Source organism: Plecotus auritus (assembly GCF_963455305.1).
Source record: "Plecotus auritus genome assembly, chromosome: 4".
NCBI classification, from domain to species: domain Eukaryota; kingdom Metazoa; phylum Chordata; class Mammalia; order Chiroptera; family Vespertilionidae; genus Plecotus; species Plecotus auritus.
The window spans coordinates 129,089,033-129,108,436 of NC_137775.1; the positions used below are offsets into that span (position 1 = coordinate 129,089,033).

At 53.6% G+C, this 19,404-nt stretch overlaps 1 protein-coding gene across 1 annotated transcript in view; it reads right to left on the bottom strand.

Moving 5' to 3' along the window:
- The window catches only part of PLXNA4 (plexin A4), a 418,177-nt gene that overhangs the window by 36,490 nt on the left and 362,283 nt on the right, over nucleotides 1-19,404 (bottom strand). Inside the window, 8 exon segments of the mRNA XM_080663238.1 lie at nucleotides 806-952; nucleotides 1,789-1,855; nucleotides 4,554-4,822; nucleotides 10,627-10,769; nucleotides 13,986-14,220; nucleotides 14,902-15,048; nucleotides 15,674-15,913; nucleotides 16,415-16,508. Of these exon segments, the coding sequence (XP_080519364.1) occupies nucleotides 806-952; nucleotides 1,789-1,855; nucleotides 4,554-4,822; nucleotides 10,627-10,769; nucleotides 13,986-14,220; nucleotides 14,902-15,048; nucleotides 15,674-15,913; nucleotides 16,415-16,508 (1,342 nt within the window).

The window sequence follows — 19,404 nt, forward strand, 5'->3', positions numbered from 1 at the left end:
CCTTCACCTCCTCTCCCATTCCATCCTCTGCACAACTTCGGGGGCTGCATACTATTGTCATCTCTGCTTTAGTAGGGTCTAGTATTATCCCCATTTTTTTTCAGATAAAGAAACACAGACTTGGAGAGATTGAGACTAAGATGAACCCAAACCACCCTGCTAGTCAGAAGCAGAGTCAGGGCTCCAAGCCGGGTCTGCCTGTTTCCAAGCCCCGTGCTCCTACAAGCTGAGCTTTGCTGTCTCCGAGGTCTCTGTTAGGAGGTGGGGTCTAACCTCCACAGAGGGAATCCCCACCTTCCCTGGACAATGCCTCCACCACTAGGCTCTCCTGGCCTCACGTTCCACAGCTCGGGGCACGTCGGATCTGACTTGAACCAGTGGGCACAGGTGGGCCTCAGAACCACGAGGAACTCTTCCCGGGTTCCACTCCTTCGTGCCCCCACCTGCTCTCTGCGTGGAAGTGTCCACTGTCCTCTCTGGGAGAATGGATGAGAAAGAAGGTGTTCCTTCAGGGGGGTCAGTCAAGCAGCAGCTGGCAGGGGCTCAGGACCCCATGGTTCAGCCCACTAGACTTTTGCTGAAGTGTTGCTCAGGTGTGTCTGAGCTACTGGTCCCCGATCCAGGTGCCCCGGAGTGGTGGTACAGAGGAAATCTGGGGTGACAGGCACAGGTGGAGCAGCTGGCTGGACCCTTGCAGTGTGCAAACCTGGAGAGGTGGCTTTTCAGCATTTCCACCGTCCTCTCTGCTGGGCAGATCAAAGCCCGCTGCCCCGAGCCCAGGGGAAAGGCTGTGGGGCTGGCTTACCAGGGTTTTGTAGTCGATCTGCTGGCGGATGAGCTTGTCCTCACTCAGGGAGTAGCGGGCCTCACCCGTGATGGCATCGATGGGCCCCTTCTCCATCTGCTGTTTGATGGCGCAGAAGAGCGAGAAGAGGGGCTCCCCGGCACACTCCTGGTGAGAACAACCATGCTGGGTGGCTGCTGGACCACAGGTGAGCAGGGCCCAGCCTCCCACGGCCCCTGCCTCTCCAAAGGGCTGCTGTCTGCTCCTCTGGTTCGCTTCTCTCCTCCTGCTCCCACCTCCTTTACTATTGGGTTTTCAACTTCCGCCTTCAGAGGTACGTCTCCCTGGGCTGCTTTGCCCACATTGTCCTCTCCCATCTGCCCTGTCCCCCCAACGTCCTGCAACTCTTCTTCTCTTCCTGCCTCGCACCCCCTCTCTGGTCCTTTGCCCCATCCCACTCCACCAGCTTTCTCTGCAGCCCCATCTTGAGACCGAGGTCAGTCCTCAGTAATGTGACCTCCTTAGCAAACAAGCCAGTAACTGGATGTCGGGCAGCTCTTCCAAATGGCAGGCGCATCATCACTTATCTGCTCTACCAGCCTGGGACCCTTCTCGGCCTCAGCCAGTCTGGGGCTGGGAGAGGCAGGAGGGAGAGGAAGAGGGAAAGCAGGGAAGTAGGGGTGAATTGTTTTTAGCTGAATGGCTCCTGCAGGGTCCTCTCAGAGGCTCATCTCCGCTCGCCCCGGAGATAGCAGCCTGCGGGACCCGTCCCTCGAGCTGGGACTGACTGCGAGGCTGTCTCTGACATGTCAGGAGCCCGTTCCCTCAGTGACGAGGGGAACTGGGTTTCTTTGGGGGTACTAACAGCCAGGCCTTGGGGGCCGGGGGGGTGTACACTTGGGGGCCGTGAGGGGAATGGGGCAGGCTGGGGAGGAGGCAGGTTGGTGCCCAGGCTGATGGGGAAATGGGGGCAAGGCCAGAGATACCCCCACCGCCAAGCGTACCTTGAGGAACTTGTAGAGCAGGAAGGTGAACCAATTGGTCAACATCTTCTCGGCCACTGACTCAGTCCTGTCACCCGCCACACGGGGGCCAGCAGAGGAAGAAAAAGATAGAAGCAGCTGGTCAGACCCCAAGACTTGGTAGGCAGGGGAAGAAGTCTGCATGGGTCTTGCTGCTTACGGTTTTTGGATCAAATCCTGAGATCCTAAAGAATACTGAGTCCACAGACTCCCAGACACCCCGTAGCGATGAGACAAGCTCTGCCTGCGAGGCTGGGAGCTGCTGCTCTGGGCCTGGGCTCCTGGTGGGTTTTGGTGGGAACAGGTTAGTAGTGCTGGACACTGTCTGTGATGATGAAAATGCTCTGTCTGCTGCCCAACAGCCACCAGGCATTTGTGCCTACGGGGCAGTTGAAATGTGGCCAGAGCATCCGAGGAGCTGAATTTGCATTTTATTTACCTTTAATTAATTTAGATTTTATAAGTCACATGTGGCTCGTAGCAATCACATTGGGCCTTAGAGAACTTTATAGTTCATTTGGGTGAGAAAAGAAAAACAAAAAACCTGGGAGTTTCTAATCTGGCAGACGAAAGAAAGGAAGTTGGCAGGAGCAGTGGGTGCTGGCAAAAAGGCCAGATTGGACTGACCCAGCACCTAAGCTGAAGACTCAGAGCTGCCAGCAGCATGTGCCTAGCTCATCCCAGGAGGTGCCAGAATGGTCCCCTTTCAAAGGCTTCCATGCACTTTGGAACTTCCTCTGGGAACCCTTCTGGTGTTTCATTTACAATGACAGAAAGTTCCTTCTTTTTTTAAAAAATATTTTATTGATTTTTTACAGAGAGGAAGGTAGAGGGATAGAGAGTTAGAAACATCGATGTGAGAGAAACATCGATCAGCTGCCTCCTGCACACTCTCTACTGGGGATGTGCCCGCAACCAAGGTACATGCCCTTGACCGGAATCGAACCTGGGACCCTTCATTCCACTGAGCCAAACCGATTAGGGCTGAAAGTTCCTTCTTGAGTCTAACTTGCATCTTTCATGCTGCTACCCAAGTCCATTTATTCTTTTACTTTGGAAGTGAAGACACAGCAGCAGTGTTACTGGCCAAAGACCACTTTCGGTTGCATCCACTTAGAGAAAACAAACCATACTCAACCTTGCACTAAGCATGTGGCCAGCTCCAAAGAGAAACCAGCCCATCCAGGCATGTTTACATAGATTGAAAGTCGCAGGTACTAAAGATACTAATAGCTAAAATCCCAAGGCAGCTGGGCAGTTGCCAGCACACAAAGAAGGTGAGAGGAGAAAAGAAGGAAGACTGTTGAAAGGAGCGGGGCAGCCACGGGCAAGAAGAAGGAAGGCGACGAAGGCAGGCAGAAGGGAGAGAGGGCATCTGGGAGAGAGCGAACAGAAAACAATAACAGGAGACACAGACCCAGAGCAAGACCACGCCCGGAAATGTCCCCGGGAGCTCTGTCAGGCCGTGGCAACCCTAGCATTATGCCAGTGGGGAGCTGCGTGGTGGAAGCAAAACAAAAATCAAAGTGATCCACCATGCTGTTTCCAAAGCAGTGTGGCTGCTCCTGCATGTAGCGACCTTTGCAGCTGCGCAGGCCAAGGCCCATTGCATCTGAGAAAGCCTGGGGTCAGCGCTCTGAAAGCCACATGTATGCACGGGACCAAGCAGGAGGTCCTGTCCTAGACTAAGAACAAGGACAGGAGGCAGCCGGTAAATGGTGGTCCGGGCAGACGACCGGACATGGGGGTTTTCCGTCTTTGTCTACTCCGTAGATTCTACAGGAAGGCTAAAAACACTGGAATAACAGCCTAAAGGAGAAAAGGCCTTCGAGTACATGGAAAGTGCCAACAGCAGCGTGGATAGAGTCAGAGGGCTAATTCCTGTAAGATGAAAGCCACAGGACCTGGCTACGAATTCACATGTGACCACTGGGGTTTCAAGGGTCCAGGATGAGGCGCCAGTCATGCAAGCGGTGGACCCTGGAACTGTGCAGAGCCTAGAACAGGCACCAGGAAATCCTTGCTGCGATGCATCAGGCAAGTTGCTGTTGAAGGGTTTTAATTCACACACAGGCTGGACCACACTTCTCAAACGTTAACACGCATTCAGATCACCTCAGTGTCTCGTCGGAATGCAGACTCTGCTCCACCGAGTGTGGGAAGGGACCTGGGATGCTGGCTGCATCTCCAATAGCTCTCGGGTGATATTTAATTTTATTTACTTTTAATTAATTTATATTTAAATAGTCACGTATGGCTCATAGTGATCACAAGCAGAGAGATAGCAGTGCGAGTAGCTTGGGGCTCAAACTTCCCATCCTTAGATGGTGGGGTGGGTTCCCAGAGTGGCCTTGGGGTATCTCTCCTAATTCAGGTTCTGATTTGGTCAAAGCCAGGGGATGGAAAATCACCTCTAAAGATCCCACAAGAGAAGAATTCCAGCAAAATGGGTCAAAATCAGGGGAGCAAAAGGGCAGAGAGAGGATGATGGAGAACAGATATAGGGGCAGATGAAACACAACAGGGTGAGCAGCTGGGCGTGGCCAGTTACATGATGGACAGGTTCTTTAAAGAAGGTGTGGGATGCACCCAGCCTTCGAGCAAGTCGGTCCCTGACCTTGGAGGACTTGGCTACTCCTTCTAGGAGCTCTGCCCTGGTCTCCTTGGAAGGCAAACGCTAGGCCTGGCGGGTTGGGGTAGGGGCCCTCTGACCTGCACCGCCCGTGCCACCCGCGGCTACCTCTCACCTCCGAAGCAGCAGCTTGGGGTGATTCTTGCTCTCCAGGTTCTTGTCGATGAGGTCGGCCAGCAGCTGCTTCAGCACGTCGGTGGCGTACTCCAGCTTGCTCTGCAGCACCGTCATGATGAGCGAGGCCACGTTGCCGCGGTCGCGCATGGAGAAGCTGCGCTGAGACTCAAGCGTGCGGATGAAGGACAGCAGGAACACCTTGTTGTTGATGAGCTGGGCAAAGAGCTTCAGGCCTTTCTCCACGCGCTCCTGCCGGTAGCCTGGTACCTGCAGAGGAGACCGGGTTCTGACTGCCACCTGTGAGGGCGAGGCTGGCGGGGCCTGGTCATGCCCCCACAGGGTGGGCTGTGCACACTGCTGACCATCCCACCCCGCCACTTACCCTCTGCAGCCTGGCTAATGCTGTCACATCCCTATCTAATGCCAGGTAACTACTTAGCCTCCATCACAGCCCATGTGTGGGTCACTGTCTCTGGAGATGAACCGAGTGAGGCACAGAGAGAACATCACTGTGAGTAATGGTGACACGGGTTGGAACCCACATCTGCCCGCTGGGCGGCCTCAGCTCTTCCCTGACGGTGTGGTGGAGTTGAGGAGGCGCCCCACACCACAGCCACCCACCATCGCAGCCCTGGTGGGGACTCCGGGACATGGGCTGCACCCTGGCTGATGGTTCACAGGCCTGAGCCTTTGCTGACCTAATGCTGGCCCATCTCCAGACCTGTGAGTCCTACTGGCAGGCCAGTGGCCTCAGAACCAGGACTTCAGGTTCCACGTGGGCTCTGACACCACCCCCTGTGCAAGCTCAGGCAAGTCTTTACTTCTGCGGGGAGGAGAGGGCACAAATTCATGCACCTGTAAGAATGGGAAGATTCAGCCCAACAGCCTCTCGGGCATTCCCTAACTCTAGCATCCCTAGACCCTGCTCCATCCTGGGGAAGGGGAGGAATAAGGTTTTATCTTCCTGCCTGCATCTTCTGTTCATTGGGAGATCCATGCAAAGGTTGAAGGGTGTACTATCCACTCAGCAAACATGAGCCAGCGGCTGAACCAGCCAGGGAAGACGCTGCTGAGAGACGCACAAGGGTGGGCACAGCACCCTGTAGGAAATGGCCCAAACCGAACACAGCCAGATGCCCTGCAGCAATAGCATGGCTCGAGGAGCTGTGGTACATTCCCCCGATGGAATCCCACACAGCCGGGGGAATGAGCTGCCACTCACAGGAATAGGAATGCACCTTGCAGTCACGGAATGAAAAAAGTCAGACCCCAAAGAGGGCAGACTGTATAATACCATTTAGATAAAGATTTAAAAAAATAAATAAAATTAATCCATGGTGGCAGGAAAATGTTTTTCTGGGGGTGGCTGTGATGGAAGAGGCACGAGGGACTCTGGGGGGCGGGGGTGGCATTCTGGCTGTGATCTGCGTGGTGGCTGGATGGCTGTGCTCACTCAGGGGAACAGAACCCTGTTTGGACCACGTGTGCGTAGCTCTGTGTAAATACTCTCCTTAGAACAAGATGTTTACTTAAACATAAGGCACAGCCTCTGCCCTGGAGGGGAAGCTGCCCGAGAGCACAGGGCAGGGCATCTCTCGAGGGCTGGGGTGCAGGAGGTGGGAGCTGGAGGCAACATCCAGGCCACATCTTGAGGGCTAGGTCTCGCCCATGGGTCAGATGCCTCGGGTCTTTGGGAAGGATCGTCATGTAGGTAGCATGACAGTGTGGCACTGTTTCCGAGTCAGTCAAGCTGGGGTCCACTCTGTTGCAGACCTTTACCAGTTGTGGGGCCCCGAGTAGAGCCCGTTTCTTCATAGACAAAGCGAAGGTGTCGCAGCTGACGTGTATATGGCTGACCAAAGGCAGGGCCTGGCTCTGACTAGTCTCCGCCTCCAGCCAGCACCTCGCCCTGAGCCCAGACCCAGGAGGCTCCCTCAATGAGCGGTGTGAATGTTCCAGCTCCGCTTCTGCCACCTTTTTGGTCCTTGGGCAGCCAGGGCTTTCTCTGCTTATCTCTCTGCCCCTGTTCGAAACCTCTAGGGTAAAGCAGGATAAAACTGCTGCCACTCTGCCACTCAACTGTGTGGCAGGCAGATGCTGCAGGCTTTTCACACCGTGGGTCTTTCCCTGCTCCCGGGAGATGGCAGGATGTGACACCGACGCACATCCTGGTTCACAGCCTGGCTGACACTCCTCTCTCTCTGGGGATCTCAGGGAAGTCCCTTAGCCTCCTGGGGCCCCAGGGCAATACTGTCCTTCCCTCATAGGGTGTGGTGTGGGATCAATGGATCAGTATGCCATGCTCAGCCCTGGGGGCCCAACCTTGATCCCGCGAGAAGCGCTCTCCTTGAGGCCCAGAAGGCCGGCCAGCATCAGCCGCTCTCACAGGCCAGGTAGCTGGGAGCTCATGCGTGTTTCCAAGTCAAGTCCATTGTCATTGCCCTTGCTGCGGTGCTGATATGTGGAACAACACCCTGTGGTAAGGAAGTTCTCCGGAGAGATGGGGACTTGCCAGAGCTGGGGGGCGGGGAGGGGGCATTGTTGCTGGCCAGGGCCCTCTGCAGTTCATCCTCGTCAACCCCTCATTCTTCAAGGCCTTGCCTGGCCTCCTGCCCGGCTCCCCCACCCCCCCATTTATGGGCACCCACAAGGGAAGGGCAGGGAGACATGGCCGCCTCACCTTGTCATCAGCCTGTCTCCCATGGTCTCCCCCAGCTCTGCGACTGTCCCCTTGCACACCTATGCACATACTTTACTCCTTTTGTCCATCAAACCCCTCAGAGCAGCATCTCAACAACGTGTCCTAATAATAATGGGAACGCCATTCCTGGGTGCCCACCATGTGCCATGAGCAGTGATGATCTTGCAAGGCTGAGTGTGCCCCCTACCAGCTTCTGCTAATGGCTTCTCAGAGAAGCTAGTGCGGTTGTCCCAAGGCCAGTGGCTGCACGTTATGCTGGGTTTCCAACTACTAGTTTGTCAGTCTCCCAAGCCGCTTCCAACCTCCCCATCTGGGGCCATGTCTACCCTACTCTGGCTCGTGACTGGAAGCCAGCTCTGAGTACTCTCTGAAGCTTCCCGGGCCTCCCAGTGGCTCAGGCTAGGGGGCCAAGGGCAGGTCAGCACTGTGGCACCTGGAGAGGAAGAAGGGCACACAGGGCTGAGCAGACAGCACATTCAGCATGAGGACGTGCCCTGGACTTCCCACTATGGCTGTACTCGCCTCTGGATGGCAGGGCTGGGCCCTGGGACCCATGGAGAACCAGTGTCTCAGTCAGCAGCCTGGGGTTTGGACTCACAGAGACCAACTGGATCACGTGCAGGAAACCTCCATTCCCTCTGGGCTCTATTCCCTGAGCCATAAAATGAGAATATGAGTGCACGTGTCATAATGTTTTATGGACATTAAATAAGATAATGTATGTAAAGTGCTTGGTGCACACGGGGCGCACTTAAATTTTATTACCTACCCCTCCTACCTCACTGGCTGCTCTCCCCTGATCCCTCTCCCTGGCTCCCCAGCTATCTAGCGCACTGGCACCGCGTCCCCATTTTATGACAGGGGAGATGGGAGTGAAGTGTCTCAGTAAAGAGTATCCAGACAATTCCCCTTTGTAACATGCCACCCTGCCCCCTACCCAAATGCCACTCTGAAACAAGGCTTTCTTTATTCACCAGATGGTTCGATAATTTAGTTGAAGTCTGTGAGTATAAAACTGGATAGTAAATTTTAATTGTAACCCAATAAGGTAGAGTTAGGAGGCAATGGTAGGTTGAAAATGGTGACTGTTTGCTTTCTGTTTCTAAAGGATTGGTGTGTGTGACCAGTGCCTCGGCAGCCTCTTCCCCAAATGACTGAATTTCACCCAGATGGTCCCAAAGGGACAGCCTGAAGCCAAAAGACACCTTCTTGTCCACTCGCATCCACCACTCATGCCCAACCAGCAGGGCAGGTATCCCAGCGGCTGAAAAACACTGCTTTACATTAGTCAGTAGCTTCCCTGGGAATATTTCTATTTTCGGGAAGCCAACAGGGAGAAACTATGCTGGTGGCAAAGAGGGGTTGGAAAGAAGTAAGAAAATGACGATCCACATAAGATCTCTGGGTCTAGTGTAGGGAGCTGAGTCTCACATACCCCAGGCTAATGTGGAACAGTGGAAGTTAATTTCTGCGTGCAAGCAACTAATTTGTGAGTTTAATGGAAATGGAAAAGTCGTATGTGCTGGATATATACCCAAAGATTGAAAGCAGGGTCTCAGAAAGATATTTGTGCACTGTGTTCATAGCAGCATTATTTGTAACAGCCAAAAGGTGGAAGCAGCCTGAGGGCCCATTGACAGATGAATGGATAAACGAAATGTGGTCTATTAAATGGACTATGATTCCACCTTAAAAAGGAAAGAAATTTCACCTCATGCTACAACACAGGTGAACCTTGACAACATTTTGCAGAGTTAATAAACCAGTCACTAAAGGACAATTACTGTCCGGTTCCACTTGTATGAGGTATCCAGAGTAGTGAAATTCATAGACAGAGGTCGATGGTGGTGGCCGTGGAGGGAAATGGGGAGTGGTTGTCCAATGGGCACAGTGTTTCATGGGGAAGATGCAAAGGTTCTGGAGCTGATGATGGTGATGGTTGCACAACAGTGTAAATGTACTTAGTGCCGCTGAACTGGACACCTAAACATGGTCGAAAGTTTATGTTGTATTTATTTTACTACAATGAAAAAACAAAGCTGTGTGACCTGCTAAATTCAGAGCCCATGCCTAACAATTAGCCATTTCTTGGGGTCCCACTCAGGGAAACTGGTAAAGCTGGCTGTTAACTCCTTTGTGAGCTGAGGCTGGGATCAGAGAGTCTCCCCTCGTGAGAAAGGCAAGGGAAATTGAGCATATTTAGGCTTAAGGGGAAATGTTAAGGATCCAGATGAGGAGTAAGACCGTGGAAGGACATGTGTGATTTATAACGGGCCCAGCCTCTACATCCCTTTGCAGAATCCTATAGACATTCTCTCCGGTCAGTACCTGCAAAAGCACTCAACTCCCGAGTGATGGGCCTGTTTTAGTTTATGGACAATATAAATCTCGGAACTAGTCTTATTTTCTGTTGCTGCTTTGGCCACAACCTCCCATCCATCCTAATAAGTATCCAGCGCCGTGAGGCATGACACTGATGGAGCACCTCGGGAGTCAGGTGTGCGGGCTTGCTGTCCGAGGGCCGACTCAGACGTCTCACCGCCTGGACTCAAACCCTGGCCCGCTCCCTCCCAAAGTGCCCCGTGCCCTTAGTTTTGTCGCCTGTATTAGGAGCATACCTACTTCAGTGGGCTCTTGGGGGGCTAAACGAATGCATGCAGGTAAAGTATTTAAAACTGGACCCGTCAGCAGTCAACTAGTAGTGATTATTCCTTATGATTATTATTTTGCCCTGGTTTCCTTGTGTATATTTTTCACATTTCTCTGGTACTTGTATTTATAATTCATTCCAAATTCCTTGCAGAACAAAGGGTAATATGAATATATGTATAAGTCAGATCCTATGCTAGACAGGAAGAGGGATAAAATGTTCAAAAGATGAGGTCCCTGCTGGTACAAAAGAGAGTTAGGTTTTTATCGTTCACTTTCCACTTCCTTTCCCAGTGCGTCACTTATCTTTCCACATAGATTTATTGAGCAGCAACTAAGTGGTGAAATCATCATATCATATCGCAGTTTCTTAAATAAGGGTCCATGAACTCCCAACATTTGTTTGCCAGATTTCTTATTTCTGTGAATATGTACAGTTTTTCTGAAGAGAGGGACGTGCATTCAACTCTAAAGGAATGCATGACCCCTAAGTCCCAAAGCCCTACTCCCATCTCTGCTCTGAGGTTTCCTGGCTTGGCCCCACTGCCTTCAGAGGGACCGGCTGGTGCCAACAACTGGGGGTCCTGGGCAACTTGCATCCCCTCCCTGACCTCAACTTCCTCACCTCTGGATCAGTCAGCTAGGCTTGAAGGTCACCAACACCTTTCTCTGTGCTGACACCATGATGGGGAAGGCCTTGGGCATGGGTACGGCTTCTCACCTCGAGGTCCCGGAGGACAGGATGGTCTTCAATTCCTGGGAACAGGACCCGCATAGTGTAGGTTCTATAGTCCAGGAAAGGAATCCCGGCTCCGTCCAGGTCACTGGTCAACTCATGGATGTCTGTCTGCAGCTCAGCAAAGGCTGCCACAAAGAGAAGCCTGTGAGACTTCTGGGTGGGGCAGGCCCAAGAGTTACTCCCAACTCAGGACACTCAGAACCTTCACTCAGGCCCCAGGGGACATGAGCAATGGGCCTCAGATGTGCAGGAATAAGAAAAGGGGACATTTTCATTTAAGTAGCTGAGGTGAACTACACAGGCATGGGAGAAATGTGCAGCCCAAGGAAGCTTGTCTTGGGCCAAATTCCTTCCAAAGCATGGATGGGGGGCAGGCCATCCACAGATCTGTGCTGCTGCTGGGTCCAGGAGCGCTTTGGTTTGCAAAATGTGCATGGGGCCCTAGCCAGTTTGACTCAGTGGATAGAGCATTGGCCTGTGGACCAAAGGGTCCCGGGTTCGATTCTGGTCAAGGGCATGTACCTCAGTTGCAGGCTCCTCCCTGGCCCGGGCCCTGGTTGGGGCTTGTGCAGGAGGCAACCAATCGATGTCTGTTTTTTACATTGATATTTCTCTCTGTCTTTCCCTCTCTCTTCCACTCTCCCTAAAAATCAATGGAAAAATATCCTCATGTGATGATTAAAAACAAATGTGCATGGGGCGGGGGCCATAGAAGAGTGGTGGGTGGGGGAGAGGCAAGGAGGAGTTTCTAGTGATGAAGGGTCTATTTCTGATTCTGTGTTTGATGGTCCTTTTAAGAGTTAAGGACAATTTCTTCTGAGTCCCAGTTCTGGGCCATGCAGGTCACTGGAGCCATCAAACCACCAAATGAGGCCAGATGGAGGATCTGCAACCCTAAGATATTCATTCCATATAAATATGCAGAGTGGGTCTCTGTCCTTCCTTTCACAAGTTGATGCTACTCATTGGTGAAGTATGAGCTGTGTGGGCCCTGCTGTCTGTGGAGGCAACTCAGGTCTCCAGATAGTCACGGAGCTGCAAGAGCCCTCTAGCTCAGGGAAAGGCCAGCACACAGGCTGAGGTTGTTATACAGCCTCAAAGCTGTGACCACACCCTGTCCTGGGCCGCCCTCTGCCACCTGAGGAAGTCAGAGGTAAAGTACCCAGCCCTTCCCTGCTTTGCCTTTCTCTTTGGCACATGCTCGCACTCACACACACACATACATGCACACACATACATGCATACACAAACGCACATGTAATCATGCATGCACACGTGTGTGCACCCTCCAGAATGGATTAACACATGCTAACAAAGAAGAACGGCCAGTGGATGTTGACTAAAGAATATTTCTCCCTGTTTATACAAACACAAGAATAGGCGAAAATACTTGATGGACTCAGAGATTCACAAGCCCTGCCCTTGAAAAGCAAGCCCTGTATCCAGTGGGCTCTGGTGACCCCGGGAACACAACACATTGCCCCAGGCCCTGGACCCCACTGCCTCCTGCCATGCTGACTGCAGGCCTGTGGAGCTTGAGATTTTGGGCTTGAGGACACCAATGCTTCCTGTCTGACAGACAACGGGGAGGCCACTGGGACCATGGAGAGCTCCTGTGCTGCTCTCTTCTTGAACCTCTGCTCTGGTCACACGGATACAGGGGGTTCTTGTCAAGCAAAGTGACTCCGAAACAGAGCAACCCTAATGCATCCAAGCAAAACTGACAGCAATGTGTGTGCACATGTGGCTGTGAAAGGGAGTCAGTGAGCCTTTTTGGCAAGTATTGTCACCAAAGTCCCGATGAACACTCATGTATGTTCATGAGGAACACACAGGTGCACTTGTGGGAGTACATGGACATGCACACATGAGCATGAGTGTGAGTGTATGTGCTTGAGTATATGGGTGAGAGTGCATGAGTGGTTATCTGAGTGTGTATTTCAGTGAGTGTGTGTGTGTGTGTGTGTGTGTGTGTGTGTGTTTGTGTGTTATATCAGAAGGTAAGGCCTGTGACGGGCCCAGGCCAGGCCTCTTCTGAGTGTGTGTGTAGGTGCTGTCCTGGCTCACTGTCACGAGTGTGTGTGCAGGTAACGTCCTAGCTCATTGTCAAGTCTTTAGGAAGTCACCTTCCTGGACCCAAGTTGCCCTGAAAACATTCCAGAATCAGCCCTGGGCACCCCTGGAAAGTACTTCAGGTGAATTCTCCATGCTGCTCTAGTCCTCTCTCACTGCCCACGTGGGATGGCTCTCCCCTGAGCAGAGGCTAGGGCTCTCCTGGCACCTCCTCTGATGCTCAGCTGGCCTCCCTGTCTGATGCTAATTCCTCCTCCTCTGGAACATTCTCAGAGAGGAGCCTGGCTTCACCCTGCCCTCGGCGCCCCTCCCAGTTGGGGTGCTCATCTGGTGAGGAGGAGAGGGAGGGAGCTGGCTTTTTATCAGTCTGCAGCTTCTCTTCAAGTCACCAAGCGCCTCCAACACTCAAAGCCTCACGCCTGCCACACATAAAAGAGATTCTAATCACTACTCCTAATTAGAGGAAAGAGTACATTGCGGAGAAAAAAATTAAGCAGCGTAAATATAATAAAAGGCAGTAATTAACAGTCCCACAAGGCGGATGTGCGTTGACAGCAAAAAGATGTAGAGAGGGGATGGAATGGACCCACCTCCCATCAAAGAGCCCCAGGTAGAGGCCAGGTTTACTCCATGTATAAACCTACAGCAAGCAGCCACTCACCCCTCCCCGGTGACTCCCAGAATGATATCCTAGGGGTGACAAGAGTCTGACTCCTTAATTTCCTTCTGAGATTTTGTGCAGCTGGTTTCAGTTCATGGCGCATTGGTAACTTCTTAAAATACAAGCTGTGAAACACTCTTCCTTCTAAATCTTAGATCAGCCATGCAGCCCTACCTTCCTTCAAGAAGACAGATGAAGATTGCTTGAATGTGTTACGTCAAGACTCCCTGAGAGGGCAGCACAAAACCCATGGGCCAGGATTCTGGGCTGGAAACTGCTCCCGTGGGATTTGAAATGATCCCAGTTTGACTTGGGGAAAAAGGCAGGGCACATCTTGAGGAAGAGGGACAGGAGGCTTTAGCTTACCTGGCCTTGGCCGGGTGGGGACTGGCTAGGATATGGGATTGGTCTGGGCACAGGCTCATGGATCAGAATTCAAGTTCTGCAGGTGGACACCCAGCACCCAGCACTGCCCACTGCTGCCCAGCCCAGCCTGGCCCACTGCTTATGTGTGAGCCACACACGTACACACGCACACACATGCATGCAAATGCACACGCACACCCAGCCTCCAGAGTGGAGCCACAGCCACCTGGCCACTCAGTACCTTCTTTGCACTCCAGGGCCACGCGGGACTCCAGGTTGTCCATTTGCATCTGCAGACGCTTCAGTGTGAGGTCGCTTTCGCGGGACTTGCGTTTGTAGGCGATGAGCACGGCCACGATGAAGATGATGAGGAGGCCACCCGCCACTGCAATGCTGACGATGGCGGGCAAGCTGAGCGGGCTGTCCGGGGCGATGTACACCATCCCCGGGGAGTACTCCATGCCGCCGACGCGGGCCTGGGGGCATAGTGGGCGAGATGGAGCTGAGGGTGGGGCAGAGTATACTAGGGCACAGCCCCGGGTCACCAGTGCACTGGTGACGAGGGTGGGACAAGGGAAATGGCTCTGGGGAGCAGCAGCATCTTTGGTTGTAAAAACAGCCAGGAGAGCATTTGGGGCTGGGCGAGGGGGTCTGCATAGCTAGCACGGGCACCCCTACCGCGGGCAAATTCATTCTCTCTTATCCAGGAGACAACACCGGCATCTTCAAAGGAAACGACACACAACTGAGATCTAAATAGTGTGACATGATGACATCAATGACTGGGTCCCATAACTCATCCCATTGTAAGGATGGGTGACCTTGGCACAGACGTGATATTGGGGACCTCCCCAGGCCAACAAGGGTCCTTTTCTGGAAGAGTCTCCTGCTTATAATGAGCAATTTAGCGCATCATTTAAAGTGACTTGCATTGCTCTCATCGTGGCGCCAGCCAGTATGGAAGGAACACGACAGTACAGGAAAAAGAAGTCCGAAGAAAGACAGGGTGGGAATAGGGTGTGGGGAGGTTGGAGGAAAGTTGAAACAGGCCAGGATCCCCTCCCGGGATTCCTGGGGGCACAAGGGTGGAGCTGGGCCGCTCACACCCCAGTCCCTATGCCCCGTCTACCCAGGACAGACAGGGCCCGTAGCCTCACCATCACTTTGTGCCTGCCAATGAGGTTGGGCGACTCGCAGAGCAGCTGCACGTCGGACACCGTCACAGCACACGGCTTCTCCCCGACCAGCACGGTGTAGTTCAGCTTCACGTTGCCCCCAGCTACGGGGGGGATCAGGTTCTTGCCCTGGATGGACAGGAAACCCAGTTCCCACCCCAGAGTCAGGGCCACAGCCACTGCTGGCTGCCTGTCCTCCCGCCGGAGTTTCCAACCTAGCGGTGAGCTGGTGGAGAGGCCACCTTCCCCAGTAAGTCCACAAAAACCGTGGCTTATACGCTACCATTCCCCCTTTCTCAGTGGGCATCAGTAACCAAGGCGCTCTTTTCAGCTTATCCCAAATGCAGCCTCAGAATCCTTCTCAACCCAGAGCTGTCGTCAGTCACTACCGGTGGATTGAAATTGCCATAGCAGTTAAAATGAAACTATCCACGCTCCAAAGAAACCCTATGTTGTGGTTTTCAAAAGGCTGCACAGGAGGAATCAGTCTGAACCTTTGACCTCCCAGCATCTGACAAAGCTCGGAAGTCCGATGGCCAGTGTGGATCTGGCTGCCCTGACCAGGTCTCCATGGCCTGTAAGGGGAGGGAGCCTCTTAGCACAAACTCAGAGAGAGTGTTTGCATACTCTGAGTTACAACACAGTTTGAGCTAGGGACTCCAGTCACGATTTGGCAGGAGCCCAAGGCTTCTGGTCTCTTTCCTGGGCAGCGGCCACCTTTCATCCTACCCCACAGCCCCCAGCCTCAGTCTACCTTCAGGATGATGGGTGTGCCAGGCTTGAGCTCCAGGATTCCCGAGGGACCAAAGGCCTCAAACACGGGATTGGGATAGTAGGTGAAATTGGTCTTGTTGAGGATGAGCAGGGACTGGACGTTGTCCAGGATAAAGCCAAACTCCTCAGGCCTCTCGGTCAGGTCAGACTGGTGGTCGGGCCCCAGAGCGAGGGCCGGAGCCTGGCAGGTCATCTCGGTGGCGTTCAGAACCTCACAGAGCTGCGGAAGAGCAGGCAGGGAGTCTCAGCCGCACATCTGCGAGCTCGCGTGCGCGGCCACCCGCACCCACCCGGCCACCTGCGATGCTGCCATGCGGCAGGGGGTTGACAGGGACAGTTATGCCTGAGTCAGAATCCTTTGCAGCCAGGAACACACAGCCTAGTCACTCAGGGAATATGTTCTGCAGCTGGCACCTCGCTCCACGTTGCCCGTGGTGAGTATGGCAGTGAATAGGGCATCTCTAAGCTAAGGAGCAGAACTGGGGGGTCAGAAGGCTGGAGGAAAATGTGTATAAAGCTCCATACACCCTAGAAGCCATTGGCCCTCCCTGCCTGTACCCCAAGGTGTGAAAATGCCCTCATTCTGCTCAGGGGCATCACACAAAATGGGTCATCAGTGTCTGGGGTGGGCCTCTCTGAGTCCTCTGGGAACCCCACACCCTTTAGGGAGGTGACATGCTGGGTGGATAGCCCCTGTGACCCCTGCCAACACCAGACTCACATTGATGTGCTCCTTCCCTCCGTGCTTGGCACGGATCTGGGGGTTCTGGATGAGGTTCAGGTGAGTCCCCCACACGGTGATGGGTGTGTTCCCACTGCCCGGGAAGAGAGAAGGGGGGTGTGAGCACAGGGATAGGAGCAGCAATGGCACCGGCGACGATGATGATATAACCACTCTGGCTGTGCTTCGACATTAAAGACAACGGTAGCCAGTCGACATGACAACGTTCATGGGGACAAGGCTGACGAGCTGACTGCATAATAACAAGGAGGAGCTCTCGGCAGCCAAGGCAAAGACAGTGATGACCAGATGTCCGTGGCCATCCTGTGCTGAGCTCATTCGGAGCACGGACACCCTGTAGAGGCCGGGTCTGCCGCTCGGCCCTCTTGGCTCCCCGAGGCTTCCAGCCTCCAGCCAGCTGCTCTTCTACAGCTCCCTGGGGTCTCCTCCTCCAGCTTTCACCAGTCTCAGAAAATTTTCCACAGTGCCCTTGGCCTAGTGGGCTAGACTGTCCCCACCAGACCCTCCAGGGCCTGAGCACAGCCTCCTTCCCAAGGCAACCATACCACCAATTGCCACGGTAGAGGCTTCAGCCGGCTTAGACCTGGGGAAGGCAGAGGCGCAGACACTCGGGAGCTTCCTCTCAGAATGCAAAGGTCACATGCTCCCGGGCTCAGTCTCCCATACCCCGGTGTCCTCCAGAGAAGGAGGATGGGTGGGGGGTCAGGAGGTTCACTTTGTGCAGCTTTACAAGGCAGCCTGGGTGTTAGTGCCCTCCTTTTGGGTGGCTAAGAAGCTGACATGGGGGGGGGCTATCTTCTTTGGGGACAACTCACAGGACAGGGAGGAATCACCTTTCCCACAACCAAGGGAATATCTTCAAGAAGAATCATACTACCTACAACAGTTAAGTAGTTATAAGCATGGTGGGTACAGAACCCTGGTCACCCATTCATTTCTACCCTCTAGCCTCCTGCCCTTCTTTACTCTCCCAATAACTTCCCCTGCCTTTCCCTCGCCTCCACCTGCCCCCCAACACTCACACACATGCCTGCACACACACACACACACACATGCATACACACACACGTGTGTGTAGGACGATTCCCATGAAACCCAGGGCAGTGTTTGAGCTTCTGATATCCAGCCATCTCCTGATCTTCTCAATCAATTCAAAACACATTTATCCAACGTCTCCTGTCACTGTTCCTCAGTAGCCCAGGATGGAAGCAATGCAGAGGCAGGAAGTCTGCAGAGCCCACCCCAGTGTGGGCTTTAACTGCAGCAAAACCCTGAAGCCGCTGGTGGACGCAGGACCGTGCTCCACCCCCGTTGATGACAGCAGGAAGGATGGCACCTCTGTTTCTGTGATGGTGACATGAGGAAGCATTGAATTAAGCCAGGCTGAGAATTCCTCAGGGGGTTGCAGAGTTTGTCTTAGGCACAGGGGGCTATGCCAACTCCCCCAACTCCCCAGGCCCTGGGGGCAAACCCTGGAGTCACTTTTTACAGGCTATGTCCCCTCTCCGTGCCTTATAGGCTGCATCTGCTTAAGATCATGGCTAAAACTTATTAGGTTTGGTCCTTAGAGAGTAAGTTGATGAGGACAACCAAGTCTCATATCAGAAATGCTGCCTTTCCTTGGGTGTAAGGCTGGGGGTGGCAAACTCTTTCTGTAAAGGGCCAGAGACTAAATACTGCCGGCTTCCCAGGCCGTGTGGTCTGCCACAGTTCCTCAGCTCTATTGTTGTGGTGAGAAAGCAGCTATAGACAAAACATATACAAATGAGCATGGCTGTGTTCCAATAAAACTTTATTTCAAAAGCCAGATTTGGACAGCCAGATTTGGCTTCCATGCTGGAGTTTGCTAACTCCTGGTTTCAAGGATTGTTCTCGGGACAAACTGGTCTCTGACTCCTGCCTCAGCTTGTGGAGACCACATCTTCATGCCCTCCACTCCCCGCTGACCCCCGGCAGACAGTGGGAGGGCTAAGGATCGAGGGCCAGGGAGGAAGAGGGAGCTGAGCCAGGCAGCATGCTGTGTATCTGCACCCCTTAATCCTCTCAGCCGCCCTCAGAGGGAGGTTAAGTAACTCCTATGGTCACTTGGTGGTAAGCAGTGGAGCTGGGCTGACCCAAGTCCTGTTCCACTCCCCACGTGGCCCCTGGTACAGCCATTTCTGCACCGTCACCAGGGGCCTTGCGGTCGGGATGCCCTCTTTCAGGGCCTGGCAAAGCAGACCCATGCTGCCTGCATGAAGTTCCTTCCTGTGGTGCAAACCCCCACTCCAGGCGCCACCAAGCCAGGGCTGAAAGGGACCCAGGTCCTGGGGTTTCCAAAGCCCAGCTGAGTCGCGCAAGAAGTGCAGACCCTGGGAAATGATGCAACTGACCCAAGTCAGCTTGTGAACGGCTGAGCACGAGACTGCACCGGAGGGTCTTTCTGGAGCAACATCGTGCCTGGCTCCCTCATCTAAGAAACATGTTCTATGTACTCCTGTGGAGCACGGGGGAAGCGCGGGAATCAAGACCAGGTCCCTGCCCTGGGGGAGTGTGCAGCAGAGGGAAGGACAAAGCCAGCGGGCAGCGAGAGGTCATGGCTGCTGAGACACAGGAGGCTGCGAAAGCAGAGGATGGACCTCCTCACTAAACCCCGGAGGTTGGGTGTGCTTTCCTTCCAGAGCAGGCCAAGAAGAAGCTGCACCGGACCTTACCCTTCCTCCTGCGCTCCTCAGCAGGGCTTGAATTACTGTCCCTATTTGCCAGAAGCGAGGTTTAAGGAGTAGGACTGACACCTCCCCTGACAGTCACTGTGAGATGGGATCATGGCCTACAGGTGCACCACCCATCCTCAAATGAGAGGCTGAGGGCTCTTGTTGGTCAGAACCTGGCCACCAGGTCCTGCATAGAGGTGCTCTCAGGGGAAGGGGGGAGCCAACTCCAGTTCATCAGTCCCCAAAGCAGACTTGGTCCCCAGAACTCTCTTTGGC